This window comes from Anomaloglossus baeobatrachus, assembly GCF_048569485.1.
Source record: "Anomaloglossus baeobatrachus isolate aAnoBae1 chromosome 5 unlocalized genomic scaffold, aAnoBae1.hap1 SUPER_5_unloc_22, whole genome shotgun sequence".
NCBI classification, from domain to species: Eukaryota; Metazoa; Chordata; class Amphibia; order Anura; family Aromobatidae; genus Anomaloglossus; species Anomaloglossus baeobatrachus.
Window position 1 is genome coordinate 279,448 of NW_027441798.1, and position 20,376 is coordinate 299,823.

Here is a 20,376-nt window from a genome sequence, read left to right on the forward strand (position 1 = left end):
TGCGATTGTTGAAGGTCGCTCGTACGTGTCACACACTGCGATGTCGCTAACGACGCCGGATGTGCATCACAAACACCGTGACCCCGACGATACGTAGTTAGCGATGTCGCAGCATGTAAAGTACCCCTAACTGCCTGCCTTTGTCATTTTGATGAGGCACAAGAGGGGTATTTGTTTTATGTGTAGTGTTTCTTCTATTTAAGGTGGTTTTATTATTTTTCCAAACCCTAGGCATTTTCTTTAATTTGTTCAGTACCACTTATGTTAATGAAGTACTCTTTAGTTATCTATAAAACTTATTTGGAGGTAGAGCAGAAGATACAGGTCTGCTCCGGTTCCTCACAGGTAAGGAGCCTCCTGTAGATAAGAGGATTTCTTCAGTTGTCTCAGTCAGAACAGCCTCCACTGAGGATCCTATAAGTACTGCACCACAGATCCACTGCCATGTTACAGCAGCAGGTATAGTGTGTGAGGAGTAACCATGGCAACCTCAGCACAGCAGCCCGGCCTCTTCCTCACACCCTGGATGCTTTTCAGTCACAAATTCTTTAATGACAATTCATTAGGAGCTTCTTATTCTTTTGGTGTGAAATTAATAAAACTTTTATGTGCTTGAGCTTGGTGACCGAGTGATTTATTTGGTGTTACAGCCCTCACATACTCTGTGATGACAGGAGTCCAGGGATATCAGCGGTGCTGCAGCTTCCCTCACTGCCTGGAAAGATGATTGATATCTAATCTATTCCTTATCAGAAACAGTTTGTTTTAAGGTCTTCAGATCCCCCAACAGTGAATCAAAGATTATCAGTAGTGAGTTTCTCCTATAAGGTCCCTGGGGACCAATTCATTGGGGGAATCACTATTCTTCAGTGCTTTCACTTTCAGGGGACTCCCAGGCCTAGAATTGTGTCACAGACCTGCCGGGAATAACTCCCTATATCTTTCTTATCTACCTCAGGAAATTGATGAGGCTAGTCTCTAAATGATCACAGGATATTCCTATGTCTGATGAAAAAGGATTTGATCAGTGTTTTCTTCTTTGGGTAGATTTATTTGTCGCTTGAACTTACTGACTCATAGAGCTTGTTCACCTAGCGTCCATCTTGAACGGCCGCAGGCTACGCCCCCTTCAGGATTTTGCTATATGAAGCAAAGGCAGTGCCATACTGGCACTAGGATGCTGTATCCCAAGCAATGCCCAGGGTTCATTAACCAATGCACCCTGCATTTTAAGCTGTTGGGTCAATCGTTTTCTTCAGACCAGTCCAAAGTGGTGTTTCTGATTTTGCACCTTGGTGGAGAATCTGTCTCCTGGGTCTGTACCTTGTCGGAAAAAAAAATGACCAAATTACTACTGACCTCTTAGAATTGCTGGAGAGTTTTTGAGGAACTGACGCAGGTCATCTCGACTGCACCCTTTTGAATTACGATGGAATGATCAGGCACTGGCGGACACCTTTTTGGGAAGGTTTTATCTAAGAGAACCAATGATGTACTGGCTGGTCTTGATATACGTACTACCCTGGATGATCTTATCTCCTTTGCCATATGTTCCAGGAATGTTCCAAGGAAGTCTTCTGTGTGAAGAAAGCTATCCGCCTGGCTCCATCCTTCCAAAGGCCATTTGATTCCCAGGTTCCTATTTCCGCTCCTGTTCCTGAGCCTACAAAAGTAATCAGTATCAAAACATCTGATCTACATTGTGAAAATCTCCAAATCGTGGTACTGTGTTTAGGAGCAGAGCACCTTGTCCAAACCTGTCCTTTGAAGCCGGAAACCTATTACCTGGAATTGGAAGGAGGTATTACCCTCGGCAAAAGCAAGCCTTCTTCCTATTCCTCGTTCCAGTCCATGTCTGCATCGTTTGGAGACGTTCAGCTCCCTTAAACGGCTCATCTTGACTCCAGTTCTATTGGGAATTTTGTTCAGCGAGCTGTGGTGGAGAGTTAGCAGATACCGATTCGACACCTTCTAAAGGTCTTGTTGGTGTCATGCGTGGATGGAATGCTCCTGTCCGAACCCAGATGCTTCATTCCTGGGCAAGTGTAATTATGCATTGGAGATAAACATTCGGAGAAGATCCACTTTCTTGTGCTTCCAAACTTGTCTTTTTTCTAGGTCTGCCTAGCTCCATGCTCTTGAGTCTCGTCTTCCAAATTACGATCCTTATCCATTTAGTTTAACATTGCAATGGCCTTCTGTGCAGAGAAGAATCCTTCAGATCCATTAAACATTGTAAATATATTAGAGTAATTATGACCTGAAAGATTTCTATCCTTATCAAAAAAATGCCAGGGACAAAATTTAAGCCCCTGGCCAGGACATTAATCTGCTCAACTGATAAAACTGTGGGTGTCAAAACCAAAATATTACGTCACGTCAAAGCCTACAGATGCTCAGTGTGCAGCATAAGAAAAAGGTAACAACGAAAATGGTAAAAAAGGAAGGCCCTGATGATGAGGAGAGGGGTCCTCCTGCAACTCGCATGAATCTGTACCCTACGCTCCCTAGCATCTTTATACAGGTCCTCCCCCACCCGACGTCATTACGTGCCTAGACCTTCGCTCGCCCTGATCTCACCATGGCTAGTGAGAAGGCCGACGAAAACAGTAGTCTCACCACTGCACTAATACAACACAAGGTAAAGGAGACAAAGGGAAAATAGACACAAAAAGGAAAAACACTTCAAACTCTTCCAATGCAGCTAAACATCACAGCTGCAATAGTCAGAACTCAGCTTCGTCCAGAGACAGGCTCCTTCCATAAAGGTCAGCATAAAATGAGAAGCTATAACCGGTGTCAGATGGTAAGATGCATGCATTTTTCTAACAAAGGGGAGTGGTAACAAAAGAGATGAACCTGAGATTAAGGCTACAAAGGAAAGCCAGAATGGGAAGAGTCCTTAACTCCTACAGCACTAAAAAAAAAGTAGATTCACTCAAATCAAGTTGTAGACCTATGAACAATAAGGTGCTGTGACCTTCTGATCCCAGACTCACCAGAGGTCTCCTCAGAGCGGGACACACTCATGACACATTATCCATAAATTCATTCATACTCAAGTACATTTTTTCTTGGTCTGTATTGGAGATCTTCTCATATCCTTCTTATTGATTCTCCTTCCTCCTCTTCATTTTCTGAATTCCAAAATTCTCTGAATGACGTATTAGAATGAACATTTTCTCTTTGATTATCACTTAAATTATCAGGATTACAGTCTGAAGATTCCAGATCTGTAGATTTTGCAGCGTCCGTGCAATAGTTATTGTGAGGGATTTTCTCCAAGATTTACTTCTGTGAAAGAAGGTGTTTGCCCGACATTGCACTATGAGCCAAATGTCTATCATGGTGCAGAGAAAGGCGGCAATCGATCTCCCCCTAGAAGTGGGACTCCTGGGACAAACAGGGGACAAATGTGGAGTGGGAAAAAAATGTGTGATCAGTGTTGGACAGAAATAAACTCCATTTTAGCATAGGTTATTACTTATGTTGTGCTCTGATCTGGAAGAACAGGAATTGTGAGCACTTTGGGAATGTCACAGAATGGATTGATAAAGGTATAACTAGATTGTCCCCATTATTAGAGGAATGTGATATGTACATTGTGTAATGTTCAGCAGAGATTTGGGTAACAGAAGAATGACTTTCACTATCTGCAATTATTATTTTACTTGATAAAGGATAAAAATAAATGGTATTCACTGATAAAGGGGAGAATAGATCAATAGAAAAATCAATAGATGTAAGGGGAAGAGAAATTGAGAATTGTGACAATTTCATCAATCATTGTTGTATATTTGTCTGACAACATCCACTTGTTACACGCCTGTCCCGTGTCTGGGATCTGCTCCTTCCCCCGCTCTGCTAAACTTTCTTGTGCTCCATGTTGGGCTTTGTAAGTAGCCGGACACGCTCCATGTGCTGAGCTTAACTGGCCTATATAAGGCTACCAAGATACACCCCTGTGTCCTGGTATTAGGACTATTAGTCTGTGCACAGCGACCTGTCTGCAGTCTCCAGAACATCTCCAGACTATCTGTGGCCTCCAGCACCTCAGCTACCAATCTGCCTGTGGCTTCCAGTATGTCTGCCCCTGTCTGAGGTCTCCAGGACGTCTGCGGCTTCCAATACCTCAGTTACCTGTCTGCCTGTGGGTGTCAGTACCTCTGCAGCCTGTCTGCAGTCTCCAGGACTTCTGCTGTATGCCTGTGACTGGTAGTGCCTCTGCTGCTCGCCCCAGGTTTTCCAGGATATCTGCTACATGTCCGTCCACGGCTTTCGGCCTCCTGTCTCCCTACAGCCTCCATTACCTCACTTTGTGAGTCCTTCACAGAATCCAAGAACATGGCTCCCAATGGAGCAGTTACAAACTTTTTTGGAAAAGTCCCTACACGGCTCCGCTCTGCACACCTCGTACACACTGCTCCGCTCCGCACACCTCGTACACACGCGGCTCCGCTCCACACACCTCGTACACACACGGCTCCGCTCCGTACACCTCGTACACACACTGCTCCGCTCCGTACACCTCGTACACACGCGGCTCCGCTCCGCACACCTCGTACACACGCGGCTCCGCTCCGCACACCTCGTACACACACGGCTCTGCTCCGTACACCTCGTACACACACGGCTCCGCTCTGTACACCTCGTACACACACGGCTCTGCTCTGTACACCTCGTACACACACACGGCTCCGCTCCGTACACCTCGTACACACACGGCTCCGCTCCGTACACCTCATACACACACACGGCTCCGCTCCGTACACCTCGTACACACACGGCTCCGCTCCGTACACCTCGTACACACACACGGCTCCGCTCCGTACACCTCATACACACACACGGCTCCGCTCCGTACACCTCGTACACACACGGCTCCGCTCCGTACACCTCGTACACACACACGGCTCCGCTCCGCACACCTCGTACACACACGGCTCCGCTCCGCACACCTCGTACACACGCGGCTCCGCTCCGCACACACACGGCTCTGCTCCGTACACCTCGTACACACACGGCTCTGCTCCGTACACCTCGTAAACACACGGCTCTGCTCCGTACACCTCGTAAACACACGGCTCTGCTCCGTACACCTCGTACACACACGGCTCTGCTCCGTACACCTCGCACACACGCGGCTCCGCTCCGTACACCTCGTACACACGCGGCTCTGCTCCGTACACCTTGTAAACACACGGCTCTGCTCCGTACACCTCGTACACACGCGGCTCCGCTCCGTACACCTCGTACACACACACGGCTCCGCTCCGTACACCTCGTACACACACGGCTCCGCTCCGTACACCTCGTACACACACGGCTCTGCTCCGTACACCTCGTACACACACGGCTCCGCTCCGTACACCTCATACACACACGGCTCCGCTCCGTACACCTCGTACACACACGGCTCCGCTCCGTACACCTCGTACACACACGGCTCCGCTCCGTACACCTCGTACACACACGGCTCCGCTCCGTACACCTCGTACACACACGGCTCCGCTCCGTACACCTCGTACACACACGGCTCCGCTCCACACACCTCCTACACACACGGCTCTGCTCCGTACACCTCGTACACACACGGCTCCGCTCCGTACACCTCGTACACACACGGCTCTGCTACATCCACACTGTAAACCCCTCCTGACCCCACACATAAACTTCTCCTCATCCAGCACCATGACAACCAGCACAGCAGAGTCCTGCATACACTGAGGAGCTGATCATGTGACCCCTGACTCCTCCCCTCCATGTGACATCATCACAGGTCCTGGAAGCACAGAGCAGCCATATATCTAGTGTGCGGCTCTGCAGGAGGAGGTAGGTGCAGGGTATTATATATCTAGTGTGCGGCTCTGCAGGTGGAGGTAGGTGCAGGGTATTATATATCTAGTGTGCGGCTCTGCAGGTGGAGGTAGGTGCAGGGTATTATATATCTAGTTTGCGGCTCTGCAGGTGGAGGTAGGTGCAGGGTATTATATATCTAGTGTGCGGCTCTGCAGGTGGAGGTAGGTGCAGGTTATTATATATCTAGTGTGCGGCTCTGCAGGTGGAGGTAGGTGCAGGGTATTATATATCTAGTGTGCGGCTCTGCAGGTGGAGGTAGGTGCAGGTTATTATATATCTAGTGTGCGGCTCTGCAGGTGGAGGTAGGTGCAGGGTATTATATATCTAGTGTGCGGCTCTGCAGGTGGAGGTAGGTGCAGGGTATTATATATCTAGTGTGCGGCTCTGCAGGTGGAGGTAGGTGCAGGGTATTATATATCTAGTGTGCGGCTCTGCAGGAGGAGGTAGGTGCAGGTTATTATATATCTAGTGTGCGGCTCTGCAGGTGGAGGTAGGTGCAGGGTATTATATATCTAGTGTGCGGCTCTGCAGGTGGAGGTAGGTGCAGGGTATTATATATCTAGTGTGCGGCTCTGCAGGAGGAGGTAGGTGCAGGGTATTATATATCTAGTGTGCGGCTCTGCAGGTGGAGGTAGGTGCAGGGTATTATATATCTAGTGTGCGGCTCTGCAGGTGGAGGTAGGTGCAGGGTATTATATATCTAGTTTGCGGCTCTGCAGGTGGAGGTAGGTGCAGGGTATTATATATCTAGTGTGCGGCTCTGCAGGTGGAGGTAGGTGCAGGTTATTATATATCTAGTGTGCGGCTCTGCAGGTGGAGGTAGGTGCAGGGTATTATATATCTAGTGTGCGGCTCTGCAGGTGGAGGTAGGTGCAGGTTATTATATATCTAGTGTGCGGCTCTGCAGGTGGAGGTAGGTGCAGGGTATTATATATCTAGTGTGCGGCTCTGCAGGTGGAGGTAGGTGCAGGGTATTATATATCTAGTGTGCGGCTCTGCAGGTGGAGGTAGGTGCAGAGTATTATATATCTAGTGTGCGGCTCTGCAGGTGGAGGTAGGTGCAGGGTATTATATATCTAGTGTGCGGCTCTGCAGGTGGAGGTAGGTGCAGGGTATTATATATCTAGTGTGCGGCTCTGCAGGTGGAGGTAGGTGCAGGTTATTATATATCTAGTGTGCGGCTCTGCAGGTGGAGGTAGGTGCAGGGTATTATATATCTAGTGTGCGGCTCTGCAGGTGGAGGTAGGTGCAGGTTATTATATATCTAGTGTGCGGCTCTGCAGGTGGAGGTAGGTGCAGGGTATTATATATCTAGTGTGCGGCTCTGCAGGTGGAGGTAGGTGCAGGGTATTATATATCTAGTGTGCGGCTCTGCAGGTGGAGGTAGGTGCAGGTTATTATATATCTAGTGTGCGGCTCTGCAGGTGGAGGTAGGTGCAGGTTATTATATATCTAGTGTGCGGCTCTGCAGGTGGAGGTAGGTGCAGGGTATTATATATCTAGTGTGCGGCTCTGCAGGTGGAGGTAGGTGCAGGGTATTATATATCTAGTGTGCGGCTCTGCAGGAGGAGGTAGGTGCAGGGTATTATATATCTAGTGTGCGGCTCTGCAGGTGGAGGTAGGTGCAGGGTATTATATATCTAGTGTGCGGCTCTGCAGGTGGAGGTAGGTGCAGGGTATTATATATCTAGTGTGCGGCTCTGCAGGTGGAGGTAGGTGCAGGGTATTATATATCTAGTGTGCGGCTCTGCAGGTGGAGGTAGGTGCAGGTTATTATATATCTAGTGTGCGGCTCTGCAGGTGGAGGTAGGTGCAGGGTATTATATATCTAGTGTGCGGCTCTGCAGGTGGAGGTAGGTGCAGGGTATTATATATCTAGTGTGCGGCTCTGCAGGTGGAGGTAGGTGCAGGTTATTATATATCTAGTGTGCGGCTCTGCAGGTGGAGGTAGGTGCAGGTTATTATATATCTAGTGTGCGGCTCTGCAGGTGGAGGTAGGTGCAGGGTATTATATATCTAGTGTGCGGCTCTGCAGGTGGAGGTAGGTGCAGGGTATTATATATCTAGTGTGCGGCTCTGCAGGTGGAGGTAGGTGCAGGGTATTATATATCTAGTGTGCGGCTCTGCAGGTGGAGGTAGGTGCAGGGTATTATATATCTAGTGTGCGGCTCTGCAGGTGGAGGTAGGTGCAGGGTATTATATATCTAGTGTGCGGCTCTGCAGGTGGAGGTAGGTGCAGGGTATTATATATCTAGTGTGCGGCTCTGCAGGTGGAGGTAGGTGCAGGTTATTATATATCTAGTGTGCGGCTCTGCAGGTGGAGGTAGGTGCAGGGTATTATATATCTAGTGTGCGGCTCTGCAGGTGGAGGTAGGTGCAGGGTCTCTCTTATTTTGGGGTCATCATTATCATTAACCCCTTCATTTCTCAACTATTTTCAACTTTAACCAGTTCAAGACCAGTTTCCCGTTATTCCTGACCGGCTCATTTACATTCAGTTTAACCCCTTAAGGACGGAGCCAGTTTTGTACTTCATGACGCGGCCATTTTTTTGCAATTCTGACCAGTGTCACTTTGACAGGTTTCGAGAGGTAACGCCAAAAAGTGGACCCCACGGTTTATTACCCACTTTATTATGAGTGTGGTGATTCCCCACATGTGGCCAGAAACCTCTGTTTGGACAAATGGGAGGAGCCGGAATAGACGGAGCAATATTTGAATCTCGGAACACAAATTTGGCTGGAATAGATTTCAGGCACCATGTAGCATTTGTAGGGCAACTAAGGTACCTAAACAGCAGAAACCCCCACAAGTGACCACATTTTGGAAGCTAGACCCCTCAAGGAATTTCTCTATGTGTTTGGTGAGCACCTGGAACCTCCGGAGGCTTCACAGAATTTTAGAACGTTGAGCCGTGAAAATAACAAAAATACATTTTTACCACAAAATTGTTACTTTAAAAAGAAACCTTTTATTCACAAGGGTAGCAGGAAAAAATGCACCATATAATTTATTGTGTAGTTTCTCCTGAGTATGCAGATACCTCATATGTGGTGGAAATCAACTGTTTGGGTGCACGGCTGGGATCGAAGGGGAAGGAGCGCCATTTGACTGTAAAATTGGCTGGAATCATTAGCGAATGCCATGTTGCGTTTGGAGAGCCCCTGAGGGGCCTAAACAGAGGAGCTCCCCCACAAGTGATCATATTTTGGAAACTAGACTCCTCAAGGATTTTATCCATTAGTATATTGAGCATTTTGAACCCACAGGTACTTAACAGAATTTGATAACCTTAGGTCGTCATATTGAAAATCTTCATTTTTTTAACAAAAATGTTGCTTTAGCACCAAATTTCTCACTTTCAAGAGGAAACACCAAAAAGCACACACAACAGTTTGTTAACCAAATTTGTATGAGCTCATTGATACCCTACATGTGGCCAAAAACCTCTGTTTGGACAAACGGGAGGGCTAAGAACGGAAGAAACACCATGTGAATTTAGGAAAAGTTGAAATAAATGGCGGACACCATGTCGCGTTTGCAGGGCCCCTAAGGTACCTATACAGCAGAACACCCCCCCCCAGAAGTGACTCAATTTTGGAAACTAGACCACTCAAAAATTTTATTTAGGGTTACAGTGAGCATTTTGACTCCACAGGTAGTTCACAAAAATGTTGCTGTAGTGCCAAATGTCTCACTTTTACGTTGTGTGCCCACATTCCAGTGACACTGCATCTAGGACTTAGTGTTAGCCCCTCTGTGCAGATGCCAGTGTTGTCCACACGAGAATGCAGCTGCTCGTGCTCACGATCCAGGTTCAGGCCGCTGCGGACTCTATTCTCCCTGCGAAGAACACTCTCATCTCCACAGCATAAACTGATATCCTGCGTAGACCTCAGGAAGCCGCACCGCTGGTCAGTTTATGCTGCAGATAAAAGAAGCACAATGGGCATGAGATTTATAAACATCCCACTACTGCGCTTCTACTGCACAACATCACAGTCAAAACACTCTGCGTCCAAACCGCTGCAAATCCTGATCGTGGGCACATAACCTAAAAGCTAGGATGGATGGATAGATGGCTAGATAAATAGATGTAAAACACATATATAATGTCCCACCCCCCTGCATATTCTAAGCTGGCACCATTTAATAACTTTGATGTGGCACTAAAGGGTGTTTAGCCTTGTATTTAGCCCTCCAAAAAAAACCAAATTAAATAAATAATTAAAACAAACAAAACAAAAAAAACAGCTAGGGTAAAGCAGATGGCTGCAGACCACAGCTGGCAGCTTCATATTGGCTGGTATTCCAAAATGAAGGTCTCCCTATGCTGTTTTTATTAAATTTATAAGTAATTAAAAAAAAGTGGGGTCCCCCCTGTGAAGGGGTCTTTCTCCCATATCGCACTATCAGCAGAGCGAGAGATGAGTGAACAATCCAAAGCATATTTATTCAATGCAATATAGAATGACCATAAAATAATCCACCACACAGAAAGTAAAACTAGTCCAGAAACGGCATAAATGTCCCAGAGTTCAGTCACACTCCTCCAGCAGTCCTTCGCCAGGGAAATCTGGGTTTCTCACAGTCTCTCTGGGGTGCTGGCCGCAGCCTCAGTGTCTCCCTCAGAGGTTCAATCTCTTGTAAGGGGTACTTCACACACAGCGAGATCGCTGCTGAGTCACGTTTTTTGTGACCTCATTAGCGATCTCGCTGTGTGTGACACTGAGCAGCGATCTGGCCCCTGCTGTGAGATCGCTGCTCGTTACACACAGTGCTGGTTCGTTTTTTTATTGTTGCTCTCCCGCTGATAAGCACACATCGCTGTGTGTGACAGCGAGAGAACAACAATCCTGAATGTGCAGGGAGCAGGAGCCGACGTCTGACAGCCTGCGGTAAGCTGTAACCAAGGTAAACATCGGGTAACCAAGGTGGTTACCCGATATTTACCTTCGTTACTAGCCTCCGCAGCTCTCATGCTGCCAGTGCCGGCTCCTGCTCCCTGCACACGCTAAGTTAAGCGGTGTGAGCTGGTAACTAAGGTAAACATCGGGTAACCATACCCGATGTTTACCTTAGTTACCAGTGTCCGCAGCTTCCAGACGCCGGCTCCGTGCAAGCGCAGCGTCGCTTGCACGTCGCTGCTGGCTGGGGGCTGGTCACTGGTCGCTGGTGAGATCTGCCTGTTTGACAGCTCACCAGCGACCATGTAGCGATGCAGCAGCGATCCTGACCAGGTCAGATCGCTGGTCGGATCGCTGCTGCATCGCTAAAGTGTGAAGGTACCCCAAGTCTGTTTCTTATCTCTTGTAAGTCTCACCCAGAATCACTAATCTCTCAGGTAAACAGAGTTTAGGTGGATTCCAGGCCCCCTCCCCCAGACCTAGGCACAGGAGCACTTCAAGGGGATATAACCTGACTTAACAGGACAAACAATATATCGAATAGACAGACCACCACGCCCAAAACATGAATCCACACAAAATGGTACATAACCCACAATATCACACCATGATATTCCCCAAATTGGATTTCCAGCCAAGGTAAAATGGACAACTGTGGTCTGGTATTCTCAGGGTGGAAAGAACCATGGTTATTTGGCCCTTCCCAGCCTAAAAATAGCAGGCTACAGCCACCCAGAAGTGGCGCATTCATTAGATGCGCAAATCCTGGCGTTTCGCCCCAGCTCTTTGCATTGCCCTGGTGTTGTGGCAAATGGGGAAATAAATGAGGTTGTTTTAGGTTAGGGTTAATGATGTCGCGGCGTCTATCAGATACCCGACAGCACTAACCTAGTCAGTAATAAAAAAAAGGCAAAAAAAAAAATTATTTGAAAAAACACTCCCCAACACATTCCCTCTTTCATCAATTTATTAAAAATAAAATCCGGTCTGCTATAATCCATTTTGGAGGTCATACGATGACTTTGGACCTTCCAGAATATGCGTGGCACACTTTGAGAACATATCCCCTATTTTCTGAAAGTGCAAACCCTCCATGTAAGGAGTGTGGGTGCAGTGATACTGCACTCACACTCCCCGGGTCCACAGCATGGCAGTGTGAGCTGCAGTAAGCTCGGTGTCACTACTAACAGGGTGCCATCTGAGAGCCACTCTGCACATGTGGCCAGGATCTTCTGAGTAGGAAGAGGTGGGATCGTGGGGGATCGTCACTGCAGGAGGTAACGGGAGACCTGGGATTGACAGGGTGACCTGGCTGGACCTGGGGAGAACTTTGAGGAGGAGGATGAGCGCACCGTGTGCGCCGGCCATTTTAGATGATCAGTTGGGGCATGGGACTGGGGGGGCACTTTGGCCACATCAGGGGACCGTGGTAGGCACCTTATCTCCCATTTGACATGATTGATCATGCCAGGTGGGAGATAAATAATTTTTTTCTGCCCAAATCATGATCTCCAGGGTCTGACCTACACTTGGTAGCTGAAACCACATAAATTATCCGATGCTGGGGGCGGTATACACTTGATTTCTTTATTACTTGCTGGCAGCAGCGGGAGGGAATTAACACTATGACCGCTAGGACATAATTTTACTGCCCACGGTCAATAAGGGGTTAAAGTCCACGAGCTCCAACACCAGTTTAGAATATCTAAACTTTTTTATTTACATAATTTTTCTAGTTTAGGAGTGAAATATAATGTGGGCACATTTTGTAATGGGGTTAATTTTCACTATTTTGCTGCCTTCAAACAAGAAATGGGTGGTAAATTGTACGCGTCAGCGAGTGCACAGATTCGTACGGGCCCCTCTTCTTCCGTAGAAACAAGAAAACATCGAATCCTAATCCCATTGCCCTGTTCTTAACCGAAAAACTGGGAAATTATTTGTTTTTGCACATTTGTATTTTCCTACTCCTATTCCGGGAGCAATTACTCTTTTTTTCCGCTCACATTGTCGTATGAAGGATTGGGTTTTTTTTATAAAGATAATACTACTTTTACAGTTGTACTATTTACATAGCACATTTCATGTTGAATATTTTTTAGTACCCAAATGATATCTCATCTCCATTATCTCCATTAATTTTACAGATCGGCTCCTCTTCTCCCCATTCAGGTCCTTATAATATCGGATCCTCTCAGTGGAGATCTTCTATATAAGAGAATTGTCCTGATTGCCCCGTGAAGGATGGATATGGACAGGGACAAGATGGCGGAGAGGATATTACACCTCACCCTAGAGATCCTCTTCCGGCTTACTGGAGAGGTGAGAGATTCTGATGACGTCACATTACATCATTCTTATCTATGGGAATAACAGATGGACAGAACTGGAGAGGTGAGGACTCTGGAAATGTCTGGAGTGAGATTTATTACTGTCTCTCCATAACCAGGATTACACAGTAGTGAAGAAGACCTCTAGTGAGCGCTGTCAGGCCCCTGTGTCTGAGGGATGGGGAAGACCCCTGAGCCCAATCACGCGGCCTCCACCTCACCCCCCGATACATGAGGACATCAATGACCAGAAGATCCTAGAACTCACCTACAAGATGATTGAGCTGCTGACTGGAGAGGTGACACTGCTGGGAATGCTGGGACATTATACAGTAACGCTATGAAGGGATCGGGGGGTGACGGTATCATTGTATGTGTCAGGTTCCTATAAGGTGTCAGGACGTCACCGTCTATTTCTCCATGGAGGAGTGGGAGTATTTAGAAGGACACAAAGATCTGTACAAGGACGTCATGATGGAGGTTCCCCAGCCCCTCACATCACCAGGTAATAGACAGGACTAAATACACACGGCCTATAATTATCTGTATGTAAGGAATGAATTCAGTCCCTGTATGTGTCTCCTCCAGTTCTATCCAGTAAGAGGACAACACCAGAGAGATGTCCCCGTCCTCTTCTCTCACAGGACTGTAAACAAGAAGATCCCGATGTTCCTCAGGATCATCAGGTAGATGGAGAGAAGGTGCCATGAAATCTCCTATGATGTGTAGACGGCTGTGAAGGTCTTGTGCTCAGTCTTGTTTTATCCTCCAGTATTATATGTGTTATACGTGTGTAATGAGAGTGGTAGAGATGGCAGGATTAGGAGAGATAAGAGCTTTGGTGATTCCTTTTAGTTCTCGTTCACACTACTGTATTATCAGTGCTGTCCATAAAATAACACAGCGTCTCGCCCTTAGACCATTGTTATTGGATGTGGCGGTGCAGATGGGGATTTTCTTTCTCACTGACAGAATCTGCGTGTGAGAATAATCCCAGCATCCTCTAGTGTCTTCTGTAAATCGGAGGAGACTCGTCCATTCAGGTCTGTGTCTGCACAAACCATCAGATTCCCACCAGCTCCACCATACAGCAGACATTGTGTTTACGGGTACATTGCAGTTCTGTAATGGAGGAAGCTGTAAATGGTCTTGTAAATTATTAATAGCGGCTGTAAATACCGGATTGTATATGGACGACAAATAAGAAAAGACTTGTCCTAGTTTTCTGGATGAAGCTGTGATGATTCTTTATCCGGCCGTGTGATCCCGGCATTAGAGGCCGTTACATCCCGGGAAGAGAGGATTTATCTACAAAGTGTAAAATCTTTCCCTTCTGTGAATATTTCTGCCTCCGGTCACATCCCGTCTGACGGTATAACGGGCTCCGCACCACAAAACTCACAGCCAACTCATCAATTGTGGTGTTTTGGGGTGTTTTTTGTTTTGTTATTTTTTAAGCCGATTTTTGAATTCTCGTATTGATGTTTTTTGTGTCAAATTCTTCATATTGGTCCAAGTGGATCATGAATTTTGCGCACAATAGAAACACTTTGTATTGTTCCCTTTGACTTGTGTTTGTGTCTTTTTAGTGCAAGTCTCATGTTTTCCTAAATGGTGGCAAGTTTGCACCAAAGTATTTGGTCTACACAGTGCTTTTTTTGCGCTGTTACGGCATACTGGAAAATCAGAAGAGCACCTCTGGCTCTGTCCACATGGCTAATTTGTAAACTGTACAAATTAGAGTAAACCACAACAATAGATAAATTAACGAGGTAAGATTCCAAAGAAACCACCCAAAAACACAACCTCTAAAAATATTTCTTTATTAATAATCATAAAAAGACATATAAAGACACCAAATGTCTATAACATAGAGGACAAAAGACAATGTGCTAGTGTATAACCAAATGAGGAGCAGAGGAAGTGTGCAGGATTATAGTATGAAATGCATAGTAGGATAGACTATATAGGTCTAGAAGGGGCTACATGGATCTACTACTTGCCCTTCCTACCAGCGGAGAGTGTCTTAATGTTTTGAACACCCCCCACTCCAGATGGCTAACCCTGACTATCCCTGCTCTTAGCTGGTCTATGCCCACCACCAACCAGGTGAATTGTGTGAAAACAGGACAAACGTATAAATTAAATTCTGTTGGTTCCTGAATTAGACTTGAACATGTGTTCCAGTCAAGATACTGTAAAAAACAGCAGTTAGGATCAAGCTCCTGGGTCCACCTATTAGGCCGGTACCCCAAGCTTCTCCCGACGCGTTTCTCCCCCTCCTAACTTAATGTTCTGGGGTTAATCAGGGGTAAATTGCCAACAACACTTGGAAACACTACCAAGGTAAATAAAGCGGCGGCAAAATATGCCTGCTTGGTACGCCTTAAAATCTCCAATAAAGCATATTTGACTTCCTTTTAGCCAGAGAAAATTGTCTCAGCATAAATGGGATGTTGTTAGGTGAAGACACCTCATATCATATAGATACCCACATTTCACAGAAATTGTCAGTATATCAAATCAATCTCTCGACTCCTGGATAGCACAGGAGTCCCACATAGCACAGTTGTAATACTAGGGCTCTTGTCAGTGCAAACCGGACAGGCTAGGAGAGGGAATCCACCTTCTCCTGTATTAGATCGATCTATATTCTATAATTCAAGCGGTGGCTCTGAAAAATAAATCTTTCCTGGATGGAGACGCTGGGACTCTGCTTTGAACCGAAGCGGACAATGTTCACTCCAGTAATATGGCGTAACCTCTGGTCAAATGTTCCAAGCGCTGTTTAGGTTCAGAGAGTGGGAGGTCCAGGTATCAGGGCCACGGATGGTATATCCTATGATGTCTCCGTATGCTATAGCATACGGAGACATCATAGGATATACCATCCTATATAGTCTATCCTACTATGCATTTCATACTATAATCCTGCACACTTCCTCTGCTCCTCATTTGGTCATACACTAGCACATTGTCTTTTGTCCTCTATGTTATAGACATTTGGTGTCTTTTTATGATTATTAATAAAGAAATATTTTTAGAGGTTGTGTTTTTGGGTGGTTTCTTTAAACTGTACAAATTAGCCATGTGTGGAGCGGAGGCACAAGCGAAGCAGCTACTGGAGCTGCAGGACCTGCCTGACCTCAGGAGGGGTGGTGCCTCCCCGGACCTACAGAGGCTGTGATTGGCTGACGAACGCCTCTCAGCCAATCACAGCCACTGTAATGTTTCAGCCAATGAAAATGGTTGAAATCCAGCCATGATCAGTGCAGCTATAGCACTGATCATTGGCTGGAGCTGGGTGACCTCTGCTTCACCCGCCCCCAGCTCTGATTGGAGAGACCGGCCTTGTGACCGATCTCTCTAATCGCTGTGGATCTGGGGCCAGAGCCGCTCCCCTCAGCTTCACTCCGGCGTCTGTGGAAGCTGAGGAGTGCGATCCCTGCAAGTGCCGCATTAGTAAGTTATAGCCGCCGCCGCCCCCTCTCCATCTGCTGTCCCCCCTCCATCTGCCGCTGCTCTCCCCCTCAGCCGCTGCCCCATTCATCAGCCGCTGCCCCATCCACCAGCCGCTGTCCCCTCCATCTGCCACCGCTCACGCCATCAGCCACTGCCCCCTCCATCTGCCACCGCACTCCATATCAGCCCCTGCCCCCTCCATCTGCCACCGCTCTCCATATCAGCCCCTGCCCCCTCCATCTGCCACCGCTCTCCCCATCAGCCCCTGCCCCCTCCATCTGCCACCGCTCTCGCTATCAGCTGCTGCCCCTCCATCTGCCACCGCTCTTCCCATCAGCCGCTGCCCCTCCATCTGCCACCGCTCTCCCCATCAGCCCCTGCCCCCTCCATCTGCCACCGCTCTCCCCATCAGCCGCTGCCCCCTCCATCTGCCACCGCTCTCCCCATCAGCCGCTGCCCCCTCCATCTGCCACCGCTCTCCCCATCAGCCGCTGCCCCGTCCATCTGCCACCGCTCTCCCCATCAGCCGCTGCCCCCTCCATCTGCCACCACTCTCCCCATCAGCCACTGCCACCTCCATCTGCCACCGCTCTCGCTATCAGCTGCTGCCCCTCCATCTGCCACCGCTCTTCCCATCAGCCGCTGCCCCTCCATCTGCCACCGCTCTTCCCATCAGCCCCTGCCCCCTCCATCTGCCACTGCTCTCCCCATCAGCCCCTGCCCCCTCCATCTGCCACCGCTCTCCCCATCAGCCGCTGCCCCCTCCATCTGCCACCGCTCTCCCCATCAGCCGCTGCCCCGTCCATCTGCCACTGCTCTCCCCATCAGCCGCTGCCCCCTCCATCTGCCACTGCTCTCCCCATCAGCCGCTGCCCCGTCCATCTGCCACTGCTCTCCCCATCAGCCGCTGCCCCCTCCATCTGCCACCGCTCTCCCCATCAGCCACTGCCACCTCCATCTGCCACCGCTCTCGCTATCAGCCGCTGCCCCCTCCATCTGCCACCGCTCTCCCCATCAGCCGCTGCCCCCTCCATGTGCAACCGCTCTCCCCATCAGCCGCTGCCCCCTCCATCTGCCACCGCTCTCGCTATCAGCTGCTGCCCCTCCATCTGCCACCGCTCTTCCCATCAGCCGCTGCCCCCTCCATCTGCCACTGCTCTCCCCATCAGCCCCTGCCCCCTCCATCTGCCACCGCTCTCCCCATCAGCCCCTGCCCCCTCCATCTGCCACCGCTCTCCCCATCAGCCGCTGCCCCCTCCATCTGCCACCGCTCTCCCCATCAGCCGCTGCCCCGTCCATCTGCCACTGCTCTCCCCATCAGCCGCTGCCCCGTCCATCTGCCACTGCTCTCCCCATCAGCCGCTGCCCCCTCCATCTGCCACCGCTCTCCCCATCAGCCGCTGCCCACTCCATGTGCAACCGCTCTCCCCATCAGCCGCTGCCCCCTCCATCTGCCACCGCTCTCGCTATCAGCTGCTGCCCCTCCATCTGCCACCGCTCTTCCCATCAGCCGCTGCCCCTCCATCTGCCACCGCTCTTCCCATCAGCCCCTGCCCCCTCCATCTGCCACCGCTCTCCCCATCAGCCACTGCCACCTCCATCTGCCACCGCTCTTCCCATCAGCCGCTGCCCCCTCCATCTGCCACTGCTCTCCCCATGAGCCGCTGCCCTCTCCATCTGCCACTGCTCTCCCCATCAGCCGCTGCCCCCTCCATCTGCCTCCCCCCTCCATCAACCGCTGCCCCCTCCATCTGCCACCGCTCTCCCCATCAGCCGCTGCCCCCTCCATCTGTCTCCCTCCCTCCATCAGCCGCTGCCCCCTCCATCTGCCACTGCTCTCCCCATCAGCCGCTGCCCAGTCCATCTGCCACCGCTCTCCCCATCAGCCGCTGCCCAGTCCATCTGCCACTGCTCTCCCCATCAGCCGCTGCCCAGTCCATCTGCCACTGCTCTCCCCATCAGCCGCTGCCCAGTCCATCTGCCACCGCTCTCCCCATCAGCCGCTGCCCAGTCCATCTGCCACCGCTCTCCCCATCAGCCGCTGCCCCTCCATCTGCCACCGCTCTCCCCATCAGCCGCTGCCCCTCCATCTGCCACCGCTCTCCCCATCAGCCGCTGCCTTTCCATCTGCCACCGCTCTCCCCATCAGCCGCTGTCCCTCCATCTGCCACCGCTCTCCCCATCAGCCGCTGCCTTTCCATCTGCCACCGCTCTCCCCATCAGCCGCTGCCCCCTCCATCTGCCTCCCCCCTCCATCAACCGCTGCCCCCTCCATCTGGGGGGCGAAGCTGTATGGGGACTGCCGTTTTCCGCCACCCAGTGCCTCAACAGGTAAACCGTGCACAGGATCTCCCGGCCGCCTGACAGCACCCCCCCGCCCGCACCTCGCCTCAGAGATGCGTACCAGCAAATATTTTTTTTAAAAAAAAAAGCCCTGGGTCTACTTAAAATAGCTCGAGTGTGGACTGGAGAACATTCATGACACAATTTCATAGTTTTTTTAGGTTGAAGGTAGACCTGCCGTTCCTTGAAAAACTATTCATACCCAGTGAACTTTTCCACATTTTTAACATTACAAGCCACAAATGGATTTTATTGGGGTTTATGTGATACCAACACAAAGCAGCTAACACTTGTGAAGTATAAAGGAAATTTTACATGACTTTCTAAATATGTTAAGAAATTTAACTCTGAAATTTGTGATGTGCATTAGTATTCAGCCCCCTGAGTGAATACTTTGCAGGACCTCCTTTCACTACAATTACTGCTGCCAGGCTCTTGGGGGCATGCATCTACCAGCTTTGCACATCTAGAGGTGACATTTTTGCCCCTTCTACTTTATAAAACAGCTCTATCGCAGGTAAATTGGATGAAGGCGTCAGTGAAGAAATTTTCAATTCTTATTATTTTGCTTATAAAAATATCCATTATTCTATAAAGACCAAATTTGTGGAGTTTATGACTTATAGTTGTCCTGTGGACAGATCCTCCCCCTGAGCTCTGCATCGCTCCTGTTTCTCCATTGACCACAGACCTCTTGGCTGCTTCTCTATAATTAGTGCTCTCCTTGCTTGGGATGTCAGTTTAGGTGGACAGCCATGTCTTTGTCATTGTGCAGTTGTGCTATATGTGACAACTTGGCATCTAGAGATTTGTGTGAGGGGTGAATGGTTCTTAATTAGGCCAGACCTTTTGTTTCTTTGCCAAATCAAGAGAAGTTGGCCATTGTTTAATTTCAGACTGACTGGAGCCCTATATCCTGTTAAATATGGATTGCCTCAGCCTCTTTGACAATGTCAATTAGAGGAATATTATGCAGTCGAATTGAACTGAACCAATGAGAGAACGGCCATCTACCACCAATCCTGTAAGACACAATATTCTGAAGTGAGACCTTCGGGTATAAAAAGGGCTTTGCTCCTCTTTCCACATTCATTTTGCAGGACTTCAGCCTAAAATCCACATTTTTAGCTGGAAGATCACAGATCTGCTTCACTGCTCAATGCTGAGCCCACAATTGTGCCTGGAGAACCCAGGTGAGGACAATTCAGTTGCCTGGCTACATATCTTGCTGTCTTCGTTCAGCTTTCTAAGCTTGCCACTATCTCCTCTCAGTGGGTGCTCATCAAAAGCGAGGTGCTGCTGACTGGGATAGTTGGCCCTGGAAGCCCCGAAGTCGCAAAGATTCTAATCCCTCGCGAGCCAATGGATGGGTGAGACTGTCGCTTGTACCATCTTGTGATCTTTCTGGAAATGTACAATATGATTTTTCCTATTGGAGAACCAGTAACATCCTACCAAGGTGTGGTTCCCTCACC

At 49.0% G+C, this 20,376-nt stretch overlaps 1 protein-coding gene across 1 annotated transcript in view; it reads left to right on the top strand.

Annotated features, from left to right (window-relative positions):
• Positions 1–267: 267 nt before the first annotated feature.
• LOC142259027 (uncharacterized) overlaps positions 268–20,376 on the top strand; it is a 36,405-nt gene continuing 16,296 nt past the window's right edge. Inside the window, exons 1-4 of the mRNA XM_075331563.1 lie at positions 268–345; positions 1,558–1,671; positions 13,478–13,601; positions 13,685–13,782. Coding sequence (XP_075187678.1) covers positions 268–345; positions 1,558–1,671; positions 13,478–13,601; positions 13,685–13,782 — 414 coding nt within the window. The remainder of the gene's footprint in view (positions 346–1,557; positions 1,672–13,477; positions 13,602–13,684; positions 13,783–20,376) is intronic.